This window comes from Phlebotomus papatasi, chromosome 2, assembly GCF_024763615.1.
Source record: "Phlebotomus papatasi isolate M1 chromosome 2, Ppap_2.1, whole genome shotgun sequence".
NCBI classification, from domain to species: domain Eukaryota; kingdom Metazoa; phylum Arthropoda; class Insecta; order Diptera; family Psychodidae; genus Phlebotomus; species Phlebotomus papatasi.
Window position 1 is genome coordinate 98,113,468 of NC_077223.1, and position 20,763 is coordinate 98,134,230.

General features: G+C 34.3%; 4 protein-coding genes across 5 annotated transcripts in view; 3 read left to right on the plus strand and 1 right to left on the minus strand.

Moving 5' to 3' along the window:
- Positions 1-3,279: 3,279 nt before the first annotated feature.
- Positions 3,280-4,139, minus strand: LOC129800339 (uncharacterized). Its single transcript, XM_055844658.1, has 2 exons — positions 3,717-4,139; positions 3,280-3,660 (listed from the first exon to the last, which is right to left on the minus strand). The coding sequence occupies exons 1-2, from the start codon at positions 4,066-4,068 to the stop codon at positions 3,296-3,298; spliced, it is 717 nt and encodes a 238-aa protein (XP_055700633.1). The 5' UTR covers positions 4,069-4,139; the 3' UTR covers positions 3,280-3,295.
- A 268-nt stretch (positions 4,140-4,407) lies between these two features.
- LOC129800340 (protein TSSC4) lies at positions 4,408-5,286 on the plus strand. Its single transcript, XM_055844660.1, has 2 exons — positions 4,408-4,737; positions 4,797-5,286. The coding sequence occupies exons 1-2, from the start codon at positions 4,468-4,470 to the stop codon at positions 5,190-5,192; spliced, it is 666 nt and encodes a 221-aa protein (XP_055700635.1). The 5' UTR covers positions 4,408-4,467; the 3' UTR covers positions 5,193-5,286.
- A 647-nt stretch (positions 5,287-5,933) lies between these two features.
- On the plus strand, positions 5,934-10,206 carry LOC129800346 (N-alpha-acetyltransferase daf-31). Its single transcript, XM_055844670.1, has 2 exons — positions 5,934-6,312; positions 9,802-10,206. Exons 1-2 carry the CDS (start codon positions 6,028-6,030, stop codon positions 10,093-10,095), a joined length of 579 nt encoding a protein of 192 aa, XP_055700645.1. The 5' UTR covers positions 5,934-6,027; the 3' UTR covers positions 10,096-10,206.
- A 1,405-nt stretch (positions 10,207-11,611) lies between these two features.
- LOC129800328 (uridine-cytidine kinase-like 1) overlaps positions 11,612-20,763 on the plus strand; it is a 33,160-nt gene continuing 24,008 nt past the window's right edge. Inside the window, exon 1 of one of the 2 annotated variants that reach the window (XM_055844643.1) lies at positions 11,612-12,120. In XM_055844643.1, coding sequence (XP_055700618.1) covers positions 12,053-12,120 — 68 coding nt within the window. In that variant the 5' untranslated portion in view covers positions 11,612-12,052. Of the gene's footprint in view, positions 12,420-20,763 lie in introns of both variants that reach the window. The other variant, XM_055844644.1, reaches the window with a different exon arrangement.

The following is a 20,763-nucleotide window of genomic DNA, read 5'->3' on the forward strand; positions in this document are numbered from 1 at the left end:
AATTTCTGGGAAAAGCAGTATATTATTACGTTTTATGCGAAAATGTGACCTTCCAGTTATGCAGGTCTAAAAATCGCAACTGCGATGATTGAGTTTGGGATCTCGCCGTCGAATGTTCTTCTTGATTGAACCATGATCACAAAATGAGAACCCCTAAGGTAAGATCGTCTTCAGGCTTCAGGATAGAGGTTTAACCCAATTCCCGAGGGTCTCAAAACCTTAAACAGCAAACGGTTTTTTTTATTTTTCAAAATCTAATATAGGTAATTTGACTTTAGTAATCCAATATAAATTTTTTCCAAAAAATCTTGACTGATAAGATATTAGAGAAGTTAAGTCATATGGCTAAGCCTTAGATCTGAAGCCCGTATAAGGTTCTTGTGTTATTATTAATATGAATCAACAAGAAATAACTGTAAATCCGATTTGGAATTAAAAAATCCAAAGTTGCTGGACGAATTGCAGGTATTTTCATAAAAAAGGGTATTTTCTTTTTAAATATTTGAGTTTTGGATGGACTTAACATAAAAAATGTTATATACATTTGGAATCTGCGTAATTTTGTTTATTAAACTTGCTTGAGAAAAAGAAACTTTTATAACTCTAATAAAAAATTATTTTAATTAAAAATTAATGTAAGAGCCCTAATTTAATAAAAATGTAACAGCATATTTGTCGTAAATTCCATTTTTGGTGAACTTACGACAAATTTTCATACTATTTTCTGCAATCAGCTTTGCAAAAACTTCTTTAGCTTAATTTCAGTTCAAAGAGTTCAAATTGATATTTTTCATTTTTGGCAAATTAATCGTAACTTCCGGAATCTCCATGCAATGAAAGTTACGGCTTTATAAACGATGGAAGTTACGATAAAATCTTATTGTGTTTCTTTTCACATATCTCTCTATATATCAGCTATTTTATAAATATTTTCCTGAATTAATTTACAGTTTATTAGTATTATTTTCTTTATTTTTATTCACAAGTTTCTCATTCAGAGTCTCATTTTCAAGAAAAATAAAGCTGAACCGCAAATTTAGACTCCTGAAAAGTTGTCAAAAGGGAGTTACGACAAATGCTGATTTAACTAACGAATTCCTTTGGGTTATTTTCAGCGCCAACAGCTCACTTTACGTATTTTGAATATATTTCCTCAAAAAATTGCATACGCATTGACATTTTGAAAAATAATTTCACAAAAATCTGTTCTTAATGCAATGACGCATAAATGTATTTGCATAATCCCGGGACCCCCGGTCTAAGAAATAATTTTCAAATTTACCGTGTAAAAAAATAGCATAAATTTGGAGGTATTTCAAAAATTATTTCACATTTTGGTTCCCAAATGGTAGGAATACTTGCATAATCGTGTGTGCATGTGCATAACCAAAGGCGAACAAACATTTTTTACTGTACGAACTCCACGGAGAGAGTAGTATATAATCCCTCGATTTTCAATTATATTTTGCCAAGGGGTCGTATTTTGGTAGAATTTTGGAAATCTGAAGTTTCGAGTTTTTTGGCGTCACGCTGTTTGTCCGTCTGTCCGTCCGGCTCTCACCAGCTGTAGAGGCCAAACGGTTAGAGATAGCGACTTGAGACCTTCGGGGGACCGGGGGGACCCCTCATAAGTCGATCCAAGGACCGTTAACACGCCCCTCATTTTCCCCAACTCCTCCCCTTCCCCTCCAAAATCATGTTTTTTGGGTTTGCTCGAAAACGCGTCGTGCGATTTTTTTCATTTTTGGAAATGTTTTAGAGATTACCCACGCGGATATTTCGCCTTTAGACAAAAATACCGTTGAATCATTCCTAATAACGATTTTTCAAGGTCAAGGTTTAAGACAGAGAACGCATTTTTCAACAAAATGGTATCGTGTTTGCGCTCGTTGCAATGGTCTCGGAGTTTCCTATAAAACTGAACCGGTTCTAATCGGTACTGAACCGGTAAGGAACCGATTCATAGCATAATAACTAATTTTTATCTGAAATCAATTCTATTACTTTTAAAACTATTCTGGGCATTCTGGGGATCTTTTGAGTGATGAATCGGTTCAAATCGTTTGAAAACCGGTAAATTATGCGAAAATACTTTTTAGGTAGCATCTAAATATCGAGTTCGAGCATTTCGCAAAGCCTGGGACGCTTTGCCACCCCTTTTTATGAAAAACCGCTCTAAATCGGTCAAAAAATTGACACTAAAAAGTTTTGTATAAATTAAGGCGTTTTAGTAACTTATTTGAAAAAATATATTCTGCGCGTATGCAAAATTTCTGGGTGTTTCGCGTTCGCGTGTTTTTTTTCGGTTAAATTGTATAATCCTGATACACCCTGTAGGACATTTTATTTCAATACAGTAGAGTCTCGCTATATAGGCCATCGCTCTATAGTCCACAATTTATCGACCGTTGATTTCAAAACACTGCTTTTAAGTTAGGTTATGTTTTTTAGTACGCGACATGCAATGTTGTCATAATTATTTTAATATTTTTGGCAAACTTTATTGAGTAATTGTGATAATTGTGATTCATAATGAAGAGAGCGAGGACAAGTACCACAATCGCAAAGAAAGTGGAAGCCGTCGAGCAATTTCAATACTAAAAGTCGTTGATAATTTAAAAAAATGACAGTGCGACCCAAGTGTCAAATCTGGAACCAAATATGGCTAGCGAGACACTCTACCTCTACTGTAAATTTCATTGCCAAAACTTCCGAGAAATTTTAAAATTTCATGAAATTTCGAAACCTAATTTAAGAGCTGTCAAAATTATTTGTTTATATACAAACTGTGAGAATTAATATCGTTTTCATTTAAAATTGTATTAACAGGCATTGATTTATCTAAGGAAATTAGTAAATGAATGAACTGAACAAGGAAGAGATTACTATTCTATTGGCTTTGAGAAATAGGATAATCCAACGTCGGCGTAGAAGGAATCTCCGGGAAAAAATGAGGTAAGATTTTAAAATCTTATCTTTAGATTGCGCTCCCAAAAAATATTTTCTTTCTTAGGAATATAACTTTGGAGTTTCTCCGAATATCAATAAAAGCTAAGGAGGTGAATATAAGGAATGTAGGTATAATAGGCGAGAACTGGGATGCAAAGTGAATGGGAATCCTTTCTGAGTTTAAATGGTGATATCCTGAAAGATCAATTTTTGATCGACCATCAATATTCAAGCTTCAAAGGCCGATGTCTTCAAATTTTTGAGTTCTTCAAAATGCAGAAAAGGATCCCAAAAGAGGAATTTTCAAAATCCTTGATTAAAATGCTATGGCAGAAGATACTAATATTTATTTGGAAAGTTTGTTAAGTAAACTTCTAAGTAGTTCACGGTCCTTCTCAGCTTCTTCCTGATCCCTTCGAGCTTGTTCCTCAAAGAGTTGTCTCTGGGCATCTATAAGCATCTTTGTAGCCAGAATTAGGTCACTCGGTTCATCCCTTCTCTTTCTCTTTCGAGAGCCTGAGTCAGCTGACTGGAATTTACTTGATCCAGGAGCTGTGGATTCCGGAAAGCTGTCTGCTGCCGCTGAAATGGGTTTGTCTTGATCTTCTGCTGTATCATCAAACGATGTCATTTCTGTATTTTCAAAGGGATCTCCATGATCTGATGAATCATCAATGTCCTCCTCCTTTTTGAACTCCAGAGGATCATCTTCTGCAAAAAGAGAGATCTGGCATTTCTACGTAAATTTACGAGATAATTTTTCTTACGGCGATTTATTCCTGGATACTCGTAAAGGGGATCAAAAACCTCCCTCATTTCCTCCATAAAATCTTCCCTTTTGTGATACTGATCCGGTGGTGTCGATATTGCTGTGAAAAATACCTTTCTCATATTCTTAATCTTAATGGCAATTTGGTAAGAATCGCGGCGTATTCCCTGAGCCTGCAATTGGCGCTCCAGCTTGAGCAGCATCTCTCTTGACTTGAAGAGCTTCTTGTCGTAAGGCTTATCATTCATGTTAATAATCATTTTATCCAGCAAACACTTTGTTTCATCCCACGTCCAATTTCTCTTCTGTGGTCTTTGGGAATTTGGCCATTTTTTCTCCAGAAGGCTCATTTTTATTTAATTTATTCACTAAAAAATTATCGTAAACAAACTTATTCCGCCGGGTCTGGTATTTTTAGGTTATGTTTAAATGCCAAAAAACCGCCCGGTGGCGAAATTGGTTTGAATCGCTTGACCGTTACAAATTGGGAAATTTTGTATTTTTTCTTGAAATCTGAATAAAATTTCCAATATTTTTGCATATTTAATAAAGTTTACTACTATTCTTTGGGAAAATTGATTAGAGTAGACAAAATACTGTTCTTAGAATTTTAAAACAAGGAAAATACCCAAAAACAAATTTCTCTAAAAAACGAATACAGCGCCTCGGTGTGGCTGTTTTCGTAAATACAATTCTGTCAAATGAGCATTTTGTAAACAAACAAAGATACGCAGTTTTTAGTGAAAAACATGGACAATTCGGGAGGGTCTCATTTTGAAAATCGCCGGAAACTTCTCTTTGACTCTCTCAATACAGCTGAGAAGGCAATTAAAGGCACAATTCTTGAACAGAGTGACTCAACAAGTGAACGGAATAGACAGTCACTGGGGCGACCAAAAGTGGACAAAAAAGAAGAAACGCGACATGTTATGAAGTTCCGGGGACGTGAGAGTATATTCAAGCGTCCGGAAGCACCTATATCACAGTGCTTGAGACCTCGACAGCGTCCGGATTATCAGGTAAATCGTTGAGTGGGATTGGCCAAGTCAAAACCAGAGATTCTACTCCTGTTGCGCAGGTGCACCCTCACAAGTGGACGAAATACTCCCTGGACGATGTAGATACTTCTGATCACACAAACACAGCAGCAGCTTTGGCCTTCCTGGCAGAAGCCGAGCAACGCCGGAAGCATGAGAAGATGGAAGAAGACACAGAGATATCTGAAGAAGCTCCAGACAAAGTTGTGTTTAGGAAATCCGCTAAATTGAAGAAGATAGTGGAAGATAAGAGGAGAGAGGACACTGCTCCTGAAGATGGAGGCCCTACATTCCGCTCCTCAAAGGTTGTCATGCCAGAATATGTTGTTGGACAGGCGCCAAAGCGTGAGAAAAAGAAGACCAGCCATACAAAGTCTTCAGAACGAGGAAAAGAACTCAAATTGGATCATTTATTTGAGGCTGAGGAGGATGAGTAGAAATTTATTGATTTTATTGTGTAGAGAAAATCGTTGGATCTTTCCTCCAAAGTTCCCCTACTTCCCCTGAATAAAATGGAATTTCGAAAATGAATAGGCCTTTTGCTCATAACATCATATGGATTGTCGAAACGAAATTGCATCGGCTCGATAAATGAGAACAGCGTGTTTTTTCAAGTGCTATCTCAATAATTTTGTGTTTTTCGTGTAATAAAACTACACAAAAGGTTAGTAGAGTTTTTAAAAATTCTTTTAACATCATAGAAATCAATTTATGTTTGATATATTGGCTAAAAATAGCATTTTTCTCCGACATAACCTCAAAATCGCCTCAGTAAATGTCATCCTGACAAGTGAAATTCTTTTTTTATACACATCAAAGGGAGAAAAATATATCGCGATAATTTTGTTATTTATACTTTTGTATTGCTTTGTTTTAATTTCTCAACATTTGAGAATAGAGTTGCTTAACGCTTGTGATAACGTGCAATTAAATGGACTGCTCGAAATACATCTTAAATCGATAGAAGAGCCATCCAAATGGAAATACAGAAATACTTTCTCACAGCTCTCTCATGTTTAGCTTTTCTCGGGGTAGTTGTTTTTGTGGCTCTTGCTGGTAAATGAATTGCACTCGTGGATTAGCCTGCTTTGTTTACTCTTATCAATGCCTTTGTTTTTTTTCAGGTTGGTACTTGGTTTGGAAGCTCTTCTTATCACGCTTCAAGCTCGTGCGTGAAATCTTGGGTGCAATAGACTCACCCACAAATTCAGAGACCAAAGGACGAACAAAGACCAAGCGTCTCCGGAAAGACTAAATAGCCCAATATTAACGATGAATATTCGCTGTGCAAAGCCTGAAGATCTCATGAATATGCAGCACTGCAATTTGCTGTGTCTGCCGGAGAACTATCAGATGAAATACTACTTCTATCACGGACTCACATGGCCCCAGCTCAGTTATGTGGCCGAGGATGACAAAGGGAATATTGTTGGGTATGTGCTGGCAAAGATGGAAGAACCAGATCCGGGCGAGGAAAGTAAACACGGACATATCACATCTCTCGCCGTAAAGAGGTCCTACCGTCGTCTTGGTCTAGCACAGAAACTTATGAATCAAGTGAGTGAAATTTTATCTTTTTTCTGAAATAGGATCAATCCCTTTTGCCAGTTTTTCCCCGTTTCAATTTCGTTTATTCTAAATTTTTACTCATCTAAAAAGTATTTTTGTGACCATGAAAAGTTCTATTATTTTCTACCTGCTTTTTGAGAGTAGGTAAACAAAAATTCGCAGTGCTTGAACACAAATCATAAAAGGAGCGATCGTTGTAGAAACAAAACAATTTGACCAAAAAAACATTTTTAAAAATGATAAAATAGTTGTGAAACAAACGTTACTAAAAATACGGAAACAATTTGTCGTTTGGATCAGTAATTATCGTAACTTATGCCCTAGACAGACTTACGACTTAAGCCGAGAGACGGCTTAGTGGGAAGTTATGGAAAAATAGTTTAATCATTAATTGCGAATATAATTGCGCTAAGGCGTCTCAAGTAGATCAGCAGTTCGTGTAAACGCGTATTTTAGCATTATGAGAATTGCTAATTTAAGGACCGAGTTAGTTCCGATGAATTCTGGAAATACAAAAATACTCCCAACAACAAAATGTTGAAAACGTTTCCAGAAAATTAGAAATATTTCTTTTGGATCCAAAATTGCATTTAAGAATCGAGAAAACCTTTCTATAAATACGTAAAAGAATCTAAAAATCTAAAAAAAACATGGCTAGAACTTTTGAAACGTAGCAAAAAATTAATTGCCAACGTGCACTTCAACTCGTTTTCGACTCGTACCACAAGTCTTGCCAACGGTATCATGCCAGTGTGTCCCCATAGCTCAGTTGGTAGAGCATTCGCCTAGACAGCGAAAAGACCCCAGTTCGATCCCGGGTGGAGACAGGATTTTTTCCGGTCTCTACTTGGGTTAAAATTGTGGTTGGGAATCACTTGTTCTGATTGTCGCTCTCTGTGCATAAACACAATTCTTGGGATTACGTACCAAGCGAACAGAATTCTGTTCAATCACTTTTTTCGTAGCAAAAAATTTCCAAATTCGCAGAGACATTATTTAAGTTTTCTTAACATTATAAGATCTTTCATGAAAATCTATAGAATATGCAAAAACTAAAAGTTCATTGAAATTTGAGGAACAAAAAATATGGCCGAAATTGCAAGCTGACCGGAATATGGTACACTTACTAAAAACTAGGGGAGACTGGGGCAAAAAGTAACAAAACGGATATTTTATTTTTTTTATAAGCTACCCTAGGGCCCCAGAAATTTCTAATTAGTGCAGTTTTATAAGAAATTTACTGCTCTACAACTTTGTAAAAGTAATTTTCCTCTATTTTATAAGGAAATACATTTATCGAGCTGTTTTCTGAAAGGTAATTTTGTGACCATTCTCAAAAATGCTGAGGCAAATATTACCAGGTATGGGATATTATCACATTTTGATTTGCTTTATTACGAGCTTTCGTAAATTAAAAAAAATAGCTTGTTGACATATTTTCATAGGAAATTTATTCCTCTTTATCTTTTTAAAACACAGTTTTCTCTATCTGAACGAGAAAAGCGCTTTTCAAGCTATTTAAAAAAAAAACACATAAGAGATTGCTAATCGTTTGGCCAATGAAAACAAAAAGCTGCGAGATGTGGAAATGATGTTTCTTCTCGCCGTGAGATGTCAGAAATTGTTTCGGTCTTTGTTACTTTTTGCTCCATACCTTTTGTTACTTTTTACCCCAAGTGGTTGGTCATTTTTAATAAAAAGATTTCTGGAGAAAAGAATCTTTGAAAAATTCTAAAATAGATAGTGGTTTCATATTCAAAGAATCCAAATCATTTAGAAAATACTTACCAGTGCATAAATTTTAGAAAATATATAGGTAAAAATTGATATCTGTTGCAAAGAAATCTTAGAAGATATTGAATTTACAAATTTTCAATTTGTGACTTTTACCCCAGTCTCCCCTACTCTAATTACTTATCAATCAGGATTTTTTGGAAATTTTTTTAAAAAAAAATTGCTATTTAATTAATTGAGAATTTCGAGAACTGACTTAAACCTCTAGTCTAAAGACCGCCTTAGTGAGTTTAGTCATTCATTTCCAACCGCTTCTCTTAATCGGGGCCGCGGGCATAGGATAAGACGGCAGCCCACGTCTGGATCCTCCGCTATTTCAGCAAGATATTCGCAGTCGATCGCAAAGCGTTCCAAGGCAAGATCCTGAAGAGAGCGCTCTGCTCTTTGTTGTAAGTGTTCTAGGCTCGAATCTCCTTTATGGCCTAGACACACTTACGATTTAACTCTTTCGCGTCTTTAGGGTCATATATGACCCGGGGAAAAAAGTTTCTTTTTGGCTATTTACATTAATTGAAATATAACTGGAGTCTTGAGAAAATGAGCCAAGAATCTTACATCCTTCTATTATGATGTCGTGCACGAACAGATAGATTTCAATTAATGTAAATACCCAAAAAAAAACTTTTTTCCCCGACTCATGACATTACCCTAAAGACGCGAAAGAGTTAAGACGAGATACGGCTTAAGGTATATATGCAAAATAATGATCAAATTACAGTTTCTGATTAATCCGCCTCTTGGCTTTGAGAAACGGCTAAGTTAGTAGGAAAATGATGGAAATTTAGTCAAATCATTATTTTCATTATAATTACGTTAAGCCATCTCTCGGCTTAAATCGTAAGGGTGACTAGGGTATTATCCCTGTAAAGACGAGAGTGTCAAAATTGAGGGTCAGAAAAATCACTTTTTGGCTTCAGCGAAACATAATTTTAGAATGTTTCTGGTGAATATAGGGTAAGTGTGCCAAATTTCGGCATAGTTGCATGCAAGCGCCAAAGTCTCAAGTTTGAAATGTAATATTTTCAATACAAATTGAATTTATTTGTTACTTTTTTGTAAGGAGTGTTCCTTGGAACCTTTTAGACAGTCTATCATCTTTATTTTCTCTAAATTACTTCTTAATACATTCTAAAATGAATAAAAATGTTGACATAACATTGGTGGCCTATTTCGGCCACTTTCATTTTCATAGATCCTTGCCCTTCCGGAATTCTTTGAATGTCTTTTTCAAATCATCTTGTTCGTCTAATCGAATTTTTTGTTATTTTTTTGCATTGTATTATTTCTAGAGTACACAAAAACTAAAAATTCATTGAGATTCGAGGAGCAAAAAATGTGGCCGAAATTACAAGCTGGCCGGAATTTGGCACACGCTACCGCGAAAATTTTTAGACAAAAATATATTAATTTTCTAAGTTTTTTTTTATAATGTGTCTCGAGAAAAATTGATCTCAAAATTACTGTTAACATAAAATATATAATTTATTAATTAACCATGATCCTACACAATATAAATTTCTTTTACAAAATAAATCATTGTGGTCAAAGTAATAAAAAATTGGCAAATAGTCACTAGTGACTAATGCACTCTAGAGACTAAGGATTAAGTTCCTAAAAATTTGCTAAAGTTCCCCTTCGTGGAAAATGAAGTTAATTTAGTGATGTGTTTATTGTCATGAACAGGCATCGAAGGCCATGGTGGAGTGTTTTGATGCTCAGTACGTGTCCCTCCATGTGCGCAAGAGTAATAGGGCTGCGCTCAATCTCTACACAAATTCCCTGGGCTTTAAGATACTCGAAATTGAGCCCAAATACTATGCCGATGGTGAAGATGCCTACTCAATGCGACGCGATCTGTCTGAGTTCTGCAAGCAGAACAGTCAGGATAAAGGTGTTGTTGAGCGCAATTCAAAGGCTGATGTTAGTGGGAATCATTCATCTTCCGATCATCATCATCACGACGGACACTGCTGCTGATTCGATGCACAGACAATTAATTTTTGCGGCAATTAATATATGATAATAAAAAATTTAAAAAAATAATACCCTCAATAAAAATCAATGAGATGTAACTCCTTTGCCACCAAACACCTGTTCTTTCTCACTGTGACTAATGTGCGGGATGACGGAACGAGGAGAGAAGAATAGCAACAGCCAGAGGATCACAAAGAGCACTATTATTAAGATATTAATCACCCTTCTAGTGTTGATTTCCCACATTTTTTAGGCAGAGTTGAAAAGTTTGATCAACTCTTTGTGACTAGTTGAACTGTACTTGTCTAAACGCACCTTTATCAGCATGATAAAACCCAAATATTCCCCGGAGTTTCAACACATCAATCCTCTGACAAGCCATTTGAGATAACGAAAATTCACTTCTAAGTTAAATATTGATGGCCTTATCAGAGAAAACTCTACTGGATACATAGGTGTGCTCTTGGTTTATGTGTCGTGGGAAATTTCTCCATTCAGTAAGGAGTGCTCAGTAAATACAAATTCAGATTTTTTATAATTATACTGTATCTTTTTCAAATTTACAACAAAATGGGTCTGATTGAACGTATTGGATTTTATTAATTCAGCTTGCATTTTTCAAGAGAGATTTTCAAAAATAAATTTCATTAAATTTATTATTTATTTTTTTCAATATTTAAAGTTCGCTATTGTTTTTCCTACTTAGAATAAACACACTTAATGAGAGTAGAAATATGGAATTTCTAATTTTTGTGGAAAATAAAAATAATATTCACATTACAAAATTTTTCACCTTTTAAAACGAATATTCTTGGGATTCTTGCTATGTATTTCTTGTAAGCATCATTCACCCTGAAAGCATGATGAAAACTTTAAATAATGCAAAATTCTTAGAGAATTGTTAAGAAATTAATTTAAAATAAATATTCTATAAATTTTCTATGCAAATGGTATTTCAAAAGTAATTAAAACTGGCTTGTGTATTAAAAATAAACAAGGAAATTAAGGTCAAACATAAACCTAATTTACAATGCGAATGCAAGTATCACAATTCTCATAAAAATGATGATAAAATTAAATCATTAGTCGAGTAGAATCAGTACAATTGTAAAATATTTCCAGCTGAAGAAAGGACCAAAACTAACTCCTTGATTCTTCGCGAAAAGCAGAAGATTGGGATGATGTTATTTTAATTAATCCTTGTACTTCTCGTAGAGCTTTAGCCTGAAAACCTCATCGCCAATCTATTTGTCTTCCAGTCTTCCTCGTCACCAGAATAAATACCCCTTGGATCAAAATTATATTCTTTCTATACAGACGAAGTTATGCCTCAGCAGAACCTTTTTCCGGTTGGATATCTCTTTTCTAGAATAGAAATATATTCTCTCTAATATAATGTATGTTGTATTAGGCAGTCGCTAGAGATTTCGAGTATCCAGCTCGTTTCCGGACCCATTTAATCCCACCAAATGAGGTTATGTTACCTTACAATCTTATCCTGGATCAATATTTTTTTAAGTAATGGTAGACTAATCAAACCGATAAGATGAACTTGCCAAAGAAGATATCATTGGGGAGACAACAGCTATTGATTACTTTGCAAATATTTTTATCTCTTCCAGCTTTTGTTTACAATTTTCTCCATGATTCGATTTGTTAGAATTAAGGCCTATTCAGAGAGCTGTGTGTTTACAATTAATATTCCGATTTGTAGTCGGAAAAGTGATTGTTTTACCTATTTGCTACCCTCGTGGGCAGTTTAGTGGTATGCTGTGGGTGAAATAGTGTGTAAAATGTAGAATATCTATAAATAATTGTGTGAAAGGGGGAATTTGTCAATTGAAATTGTGTCATTTAGGCCTTTTCGATAATGACTTGAGGCATTGGTGTGAAAAAAAGTGGGACGCATACAAACGCAAAATAGTGTAAACGCCATCACCAACACAGTAGTCCAATAAAAATGTCGGCACACGGAAAGCCGCAATTGTTCGATCCTCTGCACAGTTCAGCCAGTTCTGACACAGACAGGTAAAAGCATGGCATTTTTCCTTGTTTGCCATTAGATGCTGAACATCCATTGAGACAGTTCATGCTCTAATCTGGTGGTCCGGACAAGTTTTTTGTGTTGAAAAGTTAAGATTTTTGGATTTTGGAGTACGCGTGGCTTTTCTAGCGTGTGTATCGCCCCCGCATGGCTGTGAGCGATTGTGGGGAAATTCCTGTGATTTTCCGTGAAAATTCTTAGTGTTTTTTTTGTGTATTAAACGTGTGCAGAAGTCCACAGAGATGCCCCTCAATGGAGATGATTGTGCTGATGTTCTTCACATGTAATTTTTCTTCCATATTTTCTTTAAAAAAAAAACAACCAAACAATAATTTGTAGTTTTTCCGGAAAAAGGGGGTTTTCCGCACATTTTCCTGCTGACTCAATGTGTCGCAGTGACGCGCAAATGTGGCCTTTATCTCGGCATTTCATAATTCCTCAGAAAAGTTGTACGCATTCGTGGCACTGTAAATCATCCCCACACATCTGTCCAGGTGGCTCAGGACATGTGATAAGGGGAATGGGGCTATCACTCAAGTTTTCTCGTGATGGTGGTGCATGTGAAAACGTGATGCATGACTGGAAAATGCTGAAATAACCTCAATAGCATCCCCACGCCAAAAGCATTGTGTGGAGAGGAAAAACGTGGTCTTGGCACGGACTTGTGGGTGATTTCACTGCATTCACCACACTAATCCGTAGCCAATGATCTCACAGAGATGTTCTTAGAAGAACAAAATCTAATTTTAGGGTCAGACGACGTCGCCAATGACCTGGCAAAATCACGATGTAGATTTGCCTCTAATGACGAAATTCGGAGAATTAATGCTCCTGCTGAATGAAGGAAAATGTTCTTCCGCCTGTGGAAAATTCCCCAGAAATCATATAGATTTCATAATTGGGCAGCTATAAATGGAAAAAACAACAGAGATTTTCTTTCAGGAGGGAAAAATTAACACGTAGCAAAAGTTGTTCATGGAATGTGCCAAAAAAAATTCACGAAATCTTATCAATGGTTTATGCTAAAGAAATATTTTGAACATTTACAGTACCTAGCATGATGCACGAGACATTTACAATATTTGCATATTTACATGAGAAGAAAAACGTAAACAAGAGAGTATGGAGTTCAATGACCAAGAAAAAACTGTTTTTTTGAAATATTAACTAGAAAAAGGGGAAGAGCTCATAATTTCGGACAGATTCTAAATTCGGACACTCTGAGGGTAAAATTGGACACTAAAAATAAATTGATTAAAATTATGGATTTTTATTTCAATATTTGATGAATAATGAATTCTATCTAAATAAATATTTGTCCCTTTTGGAAGATTTGAACACTAAATTCGTAAAATTTTGAATAAGATTTGAGTTAAAATTGCTTTGTTGAAACCTCGTTGTGAGCAATTGTTTACGAGAAATACGACAAAACTTCGTGTTTTATTTAGCTGTGGTAAAGTACTAAAAATTTTTCTTCGCTTTTCTTGAGTGATATTACTAAATATTCAATTAATATTGAGTTGATTCATGTTAATAGTGATTTCTTTATTTGACCGATTTGATCTCAAATGAGATTTGTCTTGTGAATTACGTTTTTCGTGTTGAAATATGGGCTTTTTTCTCAACGGACCTGTGAGGTGATACAGTAGAATTTGAACAATATTTTCAAAAACCTAACGGAATTCACGTGAAATACACTTTCCCTAGATTAAGAAAAATAACCTTAGAGAATATATCAAAGTAATTTGTTGTGAAATATATGGAATTTGTTGCGGAAGTTAATATAATACGATAATAATGAAAAAGCACTAGAGATAAATAGTTCTAATTCAGACTCCACGCAAAAATTTCTTCACATAACCTAAAATTTTACATTTTGAACTCAACCGTCGTTCAAATTTGAGGAGTTCAAATTTGAGGAACTCGACTGTACTTCTTATGTTGGACAGCTGTTTTTTCTCGAAATTCCGTGAAGTTTTAGCTTCTGCGATGACTAGGTTATATAAATGCCTGGAGAAATAAAGAGCATCATTTCTACAAACGATATGTAGTGAGAAAAGCCTTGTAAGATTCCTAGAAAGGCTAGGGAATGCGCGAATCCGCGCGCACTTGGAGTACCGAAGTCAACTCACGTTAATGAATGATTTGGAAAGTTTCCGGGCTTCTTGTGACATTCTACGGTTCTCTTACATAAACAGGAAGAGGACTTCGTGAGATAGGTTCTTGAAATGGAGAACAATGGGTATCTTATTGAGGCGGATTGGCTGTCCAAAATTCCAACCAAAATGTCCAAATTTACAACCAAGGTGTCCAAAATTTGAGTCAAATTGACGTACTAAAAATAATTTTAGTAAAAACAAAGACGATAAATAGCTTGCCAATTTTCTAAAAAAGAGTGTAACAAAAAGTCAATTAGTATTGAAAATATCGCACTTCAAACTTTGAACATTGATGCTTATAAGCACACTGTCCAAAATTATGAGCCTTCCCCCTATATAATGATTTTCTATGTTAAAACAGGTTAAATTTAAACTATTAAAAATTCGCCGAATTATGTTTCCTTTCGATTTTATGTCGTAAAACTTGAAATCCATGTAGACGCATTTTAGGTGAATATTTAAATTCATTAATCATGCTTTTGGGCCCTAAAAAAAACTCTGTGATTTTCGAGAACATTTAGGGTAAGTGTGCCAAATTTCGGCATAGTTGCAAATAAGCACTAAAGTCTTAAGTTTGAAATGCAATATTTTTAATTCATATTGATATTTCTTGTTACTTCCTTTTCGTGAGGGTTGTGTGGAACCTTGAAAACTAGTTTATCATCTTTGTTTTCTTTAAATCACTTCCTAAAATATTTAAAAAATAATAAAAATGTGAACATTGCTTTGATTAGTATTCCGGCCACTTTGAGTGAAATACCGGCCACCTTGTTTGTGACCACTTTTTGTGAAGCAACGGATAGAAAATTTCAAAACGTAAAATAGAACGGAGTTTAATATTTAGTTTAATACGTTTATATGACCTACAAGCCCTGAGATCTTCCGTGTAATTTGTCCTGAAGACCTGAACAGTAGCATCACAAATTTACGCGCAGATTCCCGTAGCAATTTGCCCTTCCTGAACTCTTCCAAGGCCTTTTGCACATCATCTTTTTCATAGAAGCGATGGTTTTTTTTTCTCTGGACATTGTAGAACTCAGAAATTGAAAAAAAAAACAAAAAAATGAATAAGAAATTTAGGAAAGCAAAAGATGTTGCCGGAATAGGCAACACTACCTCACCGCACCGGAGAGACGCTCACAAAGTATCTACTTTTCTACGCGAAATACAGGATCCAGATGGGAAATTTTACTCGAAATTGAAAGATTGATTTAGGGTAAATGTCCTAATTCAAAACCATTTCCAGACGCTTTAACTTTGACAGAAGATTCAACACATTAAGTTCATATTTTTTCTGAAAAGAATTGCATAAGTTTGCTCCTTGACTCTTCTAGAATGTTACTGTTTAGTGAAAATTCTTTAGATATAATTTGAAAACTTCTTAAATACAAGAAAAATACGCGAGCGTAAAATGCTTCTATTGGAAACATATTAATCCAAATGGAGACAAGGGAAATTTTCTAATTGGAGACAGACAGTGTAAGTGAAACCGCGACGACAGACTTCTAAAACCTTGTTGAGTTGCTCTTGAGTGCAGAATTTGTTCTTATTCCTGGTTTTTTTCTCATTTCCCATCTAAAACAATAAGAAAATCTCTCCAAAAAATCATATTTCCGGGGATTCCTATTGAAGCATTTGCAGACACTTCAGAAAAACCCTTTTTATTCACGAAATAGGTAATTATTTCATTTGAAAACTTCACGTACCGTTAACAATAAAGATTAGCACTTAATTTAACTAAAATTGTCTAGAAATACGACATAAATGTTAAACAAAACGAATAAACAACAATCACCTCATTGTGTTTTTCATTGGAAAACATGGTCGATTGATGAAAAATTCGATAGTGAAAAGGTACACTTTTAATTTTTCTGAGAAATTAACAAATTAAAATTTGTGATTATGAATGGATTTTCGCTTTATTTGGAGCAAAATTAACTAAATGATGAAACTGAGGTATAGAAAATATATAAATATAATAATTTAGTACTGTATTTATCATGAAGACAATGACGTTTCCATTTGGAGTAGCGAAAAATTTCCATTTGGAGCAGGTTTTGAATTAGCTTAATTTACCCTACTATTTAGATAAACAGAAACAATCTTTAATGAAAACTAATAAATTTTTATGAAAAACACCGAAGGAAAACCTTTTGCACTTCACCACAAATCGTAAGACTGCTAGAAACACAATCGATCTGTCACATTTTTTGTAAGACTCTTTTCACACTGAGTTTTTACAACGCAATTTAAATTCAAATTATGCCTAACGCACAATAACTTTTGTTTGGTAAACATGTTTTTGACATTTCAATGAGAATGAGTGAGATCTAGATCTAGTCATCTCGCTCATTCTCATGGGAAATTTTGAAAACATGTTTACAAACAAAAGTTATTGTGCGCTGGGCATTATACCTAAAATTTAACGGTATTTGTGTTAATACATCCTAAAATGAATAAATATTTAAAAGCAAAATGAATTCATTGACTATTCGAAGATAACATACATAATTTTAATTAATTTATTTCCATGGCCGAAATTACACTCAAAGTGGCCGAAATTAGAAGCTGGCCGAAATTTGGCACACTTCCCCTATATGACTTTTCACATTATTGACAATAGTTTAAAATTTTAAAAATATGTAAAGTAAAATTTTGCGAGTCAAATTACAAGAAATTAAAAAGAAAGACAATTTTGGGAGCAAGAGTTCAATTTTCAGTGTGAAAATCAATTAATGCGTAGCTGAGAATTACCAGGGTCATAAGACAATGTCAGGCTCTGTTCATTTCATGGAGGGAATAGTAAGTGCGCAATTCTGTGGCGCACACTATTAAGAGTTACCACTTTGTATTTAATTCCGGCGTCTGAAGAACATTTTACGACATTTATGTATGGGATGTATAAGTCTCCAGAATCAGACAGTTCTGCGAAATCTGTTTTTTTTTTAATTGTGTTTAGTAATATTCGTCGAATGATAAGAAAAGCCATCAATATTTAATCTATTAATCAATATTTGCTGATGTTAAGTATAAGTAGAAGTAAAGAAAGTAGCGGAAATGAGGAAATTCTCGACTATACTACACTGAGAGAAAAAAAAGATTAAAATTTAATCTTTTCTTCATAATTTCAAGTCTTTTTAGGGCTTAAAAAATATTAAGATTTTTTTATTCTTAATATTAGTCCTGTAAAGAATAAAATCAAGTCGGAACTGAAAATAAGATTTTTTTCGAATAACTTTAAATCTTTTTTTTAGATGCTAGCAGATTAAATTTAAGACTGCAAAAGATTAATTTCAAGATTTATTTCAACTGATTTTAAGAATAAATATGAATAAAAATAAGTCATAATTTTAAGATTTTTTATTGAAAATAAGTATTTTTTTCACTGCTTTCTTGAACGTTTTTAATTTCTTGCCATCATCCTCACGGTCTGAGAAAATTAAAGTATCCAGCAAAACAAGCAGGATACAATCTGCTTGTGAGTCTGAAACAACAAAAAATGAATTTTAGGATAAATGAATACGACGAATAAATTGTCATTGTATTACCTTCTGGTGTTAAGAGATCATAGATTTCCTTCATAGTGTCTAACTGGATTTATCTTTAAAATCAATCGCCATGATGAACAGGACCCTAGTAACAATCCAAGCAAAATTGCTTAAATGATGCCTTTTCTCTGACGGTTGGGTTTTCAGTATTAAAAACCATCATCATCTGAAAGAGTTGAAACTTCATTAAAAAATATCTAACAAATGTGTTGAGTATTAAAAAGCTAATTTGCAAAAAATTATGAAATGATAAAAATATTTCCGATTTAAGCAAAAATGCGTTAAATATAGGCAAGAGTACATAATGCAATAAAATAAATGGAATTTTCAAGCATCTATATAATACCGAAAACCTATTTTATTCCATGGGAGAGTCCTATATCATATTCCTGTTGCCCTAGAACTCTTAACGCTTCTTGCATACATATACACAAAGTGAAAGTTAATGTTCTTCATTCATTATCATCAGTCTGTCATTAAATACTTCAAAAATACAAAGTATGACATCTATATAGACAGTGCTTAGACTGTAAAATACCTAGGGCAGCGGTTCCTAAATGCTTCTCCTCCTTGTGCTACTAAGGGGGGGGGGGGAGATGGGAAACAGAAGACATTACTGTACATGCCTTACCCTAAAATAACTTAACAAGCCTTAGATTCATTTTGCATTGCGAAATTCAAACCTTCCAAATATATTTATTTAGGAGCTCAGGTTCTGGATTAAACATCAACCAACCTGTATCCGGAAACACAAAAGTCCAACTACACCGACACGACAATTGCCAAAAATAAGATATTCAGTGGGAAATTTAACCAATCTTTTATCCAGGAACTCATAAACTCCTGTAATACCAATTAAAGCCTAAAATTCCTAATCAAAAATCAAACAACTTGCAACCTGAAATTCAAACTCTCCAAATATATTCACTAAAGGCTCAGGTTCTTGATTAAACATTACCTATAACTTGTATCAGAAAATACATAAATGTCCAGCTACGTCGATAATATCGACGTTATCATTCCATACTATTTTATCTGAGAATATGATAACTTTTCAGGAGATCCATTTGAAGTTGGTGATTTCCTATACTGCAGGTATAAATTTTCTAAAAAAAATGAATATCTCGTTACCCGAACGCTGGATGACCACGAAATCTCGCGGAGTAATCTAAGTTGACTTAGAATAATATGGAATGGAGCTGTCGATATAGTTAATAAAATTCACTAAAAACTCAATCATATTGCATTCAAGAACACAAAAGCTGATATAATACCAATTAAATCTCAATCACTAATCATCCAATTTGCATCAGGGAATTGAAACCTTCCAACTAAAGGCTTAGATTCTTTATCAAAAGTGACACAACTTGTGTCCGGAAACTATAAAAGTTCAGCTAAAAAAACAATTCACAACTATTTCCACTAAAAACGCACTAATCTTGAATTAAGACACGTAATATATCTTTGTCGACGTCCCGAACGCCCCAATGGAAAAGTTAGTTTAGGACGGTTAGCACATTTGTGTTGTACTTACCCCGTTTTCTTTACTCAACTTCCTGAGCTGATATTTAAGGACGATTATGTCTCCAATGCATTGGTCGGCTTTAAACATTTTGGAGAGGGCTTCAGCGTCTAGTATTTCCAAAGGTTTTTTCCTGATGGAGCCGCATTTTCACAGACGCTTTGCACCGTCCTCACTAACTCCCCATTCCCGCATAATACCTTCAATTTCACTTGACAGATATCACAATAATGTTCATCCACTCCTTGATCGTTTTTCCTAAAAAAAAAAGGCAAATAAAAAAAGGAAAATAAAGAAGGAAAATTGTTTACCTCTTGTGCTAACGGCTTGGCGTTCACTGTCAAAATGGCCGACCTTCTCGTTGAAGAAGCACAATTCTTTTTCTCCCTCTCTCACATAGCACGGACACATTGCTGCGCACATATTCGTTTCTTTCTCTCAGAGAGAGTAAAGAATAAAAACAAGTCTCCGAATAAAGATTTGAATTTAAGACTAAAACGACTAAAAACTAATCTGAGATATGAATGAAAAGATTAAAATTTATTCTTTTAGCTTAAAATTTAATCTTTTTTTGCAGAATAAAATTAAGTCGTCAAAAAATATAATTTTAAGATTTCTTTTTTCTCTCAGTGTATGAGTCAATTGTCTGAAATTAATTACAAAAAGAATCACACCTTATGGTTTTGTGAACTTGAAAGCAAGAAATTCAGGTTTTTGGTTATTTCTTGGTGACTTTTTTTGAAGGTTTTTGACCTTTCAGTTGATAATTTTGAGATATTTCAAGGGTAAAATAGCTTTGAGATATTTTGCAAAAGAGTTTCTCAATATTTTTCAGCGTGCAGCTAAAAAAATATCCACAGTATTTGAATAAACCAAACAAACTAGAGAGCTATATAATGTACTTTTGTATACAGTATACATTGCTCCTTCCTGTTGGATATCTGGAATAGTGGATCATTGCTAAAATGGCTAAAATAGAATAAAAATTGACACGTTTCATTATCTACATTGGCCTAATTTTGAAAGCAGAAAAATGGCATTTTCGTGGTAGTATATGCGATTTTTGCAGCAAGATAAATTGTAATCTTTGAGTAATGATAATGCCTATGACGCAAGATTAATATATAAAAAATATATGGTTAAAATAAACATTAATTTGCAATAGTTAAAGGCAGATATCAGTAGAATTGAGATAATGAAGATAAATTGAGATTAATGAGTGGTGATTTTGAAACGCCATATGATTGCCTTGGGGCGCCACTTTTATTCATGCCACGAGCTTGAGATGTTTGCAATTTTGGAGCAGGATGTCTTCAATAAAATTGCACCTACACATGTCAAGTCAATGGGATCTTGTGTAAATTTATAATAGTTCGTTTTATAGTTTAGAAAGTGCTT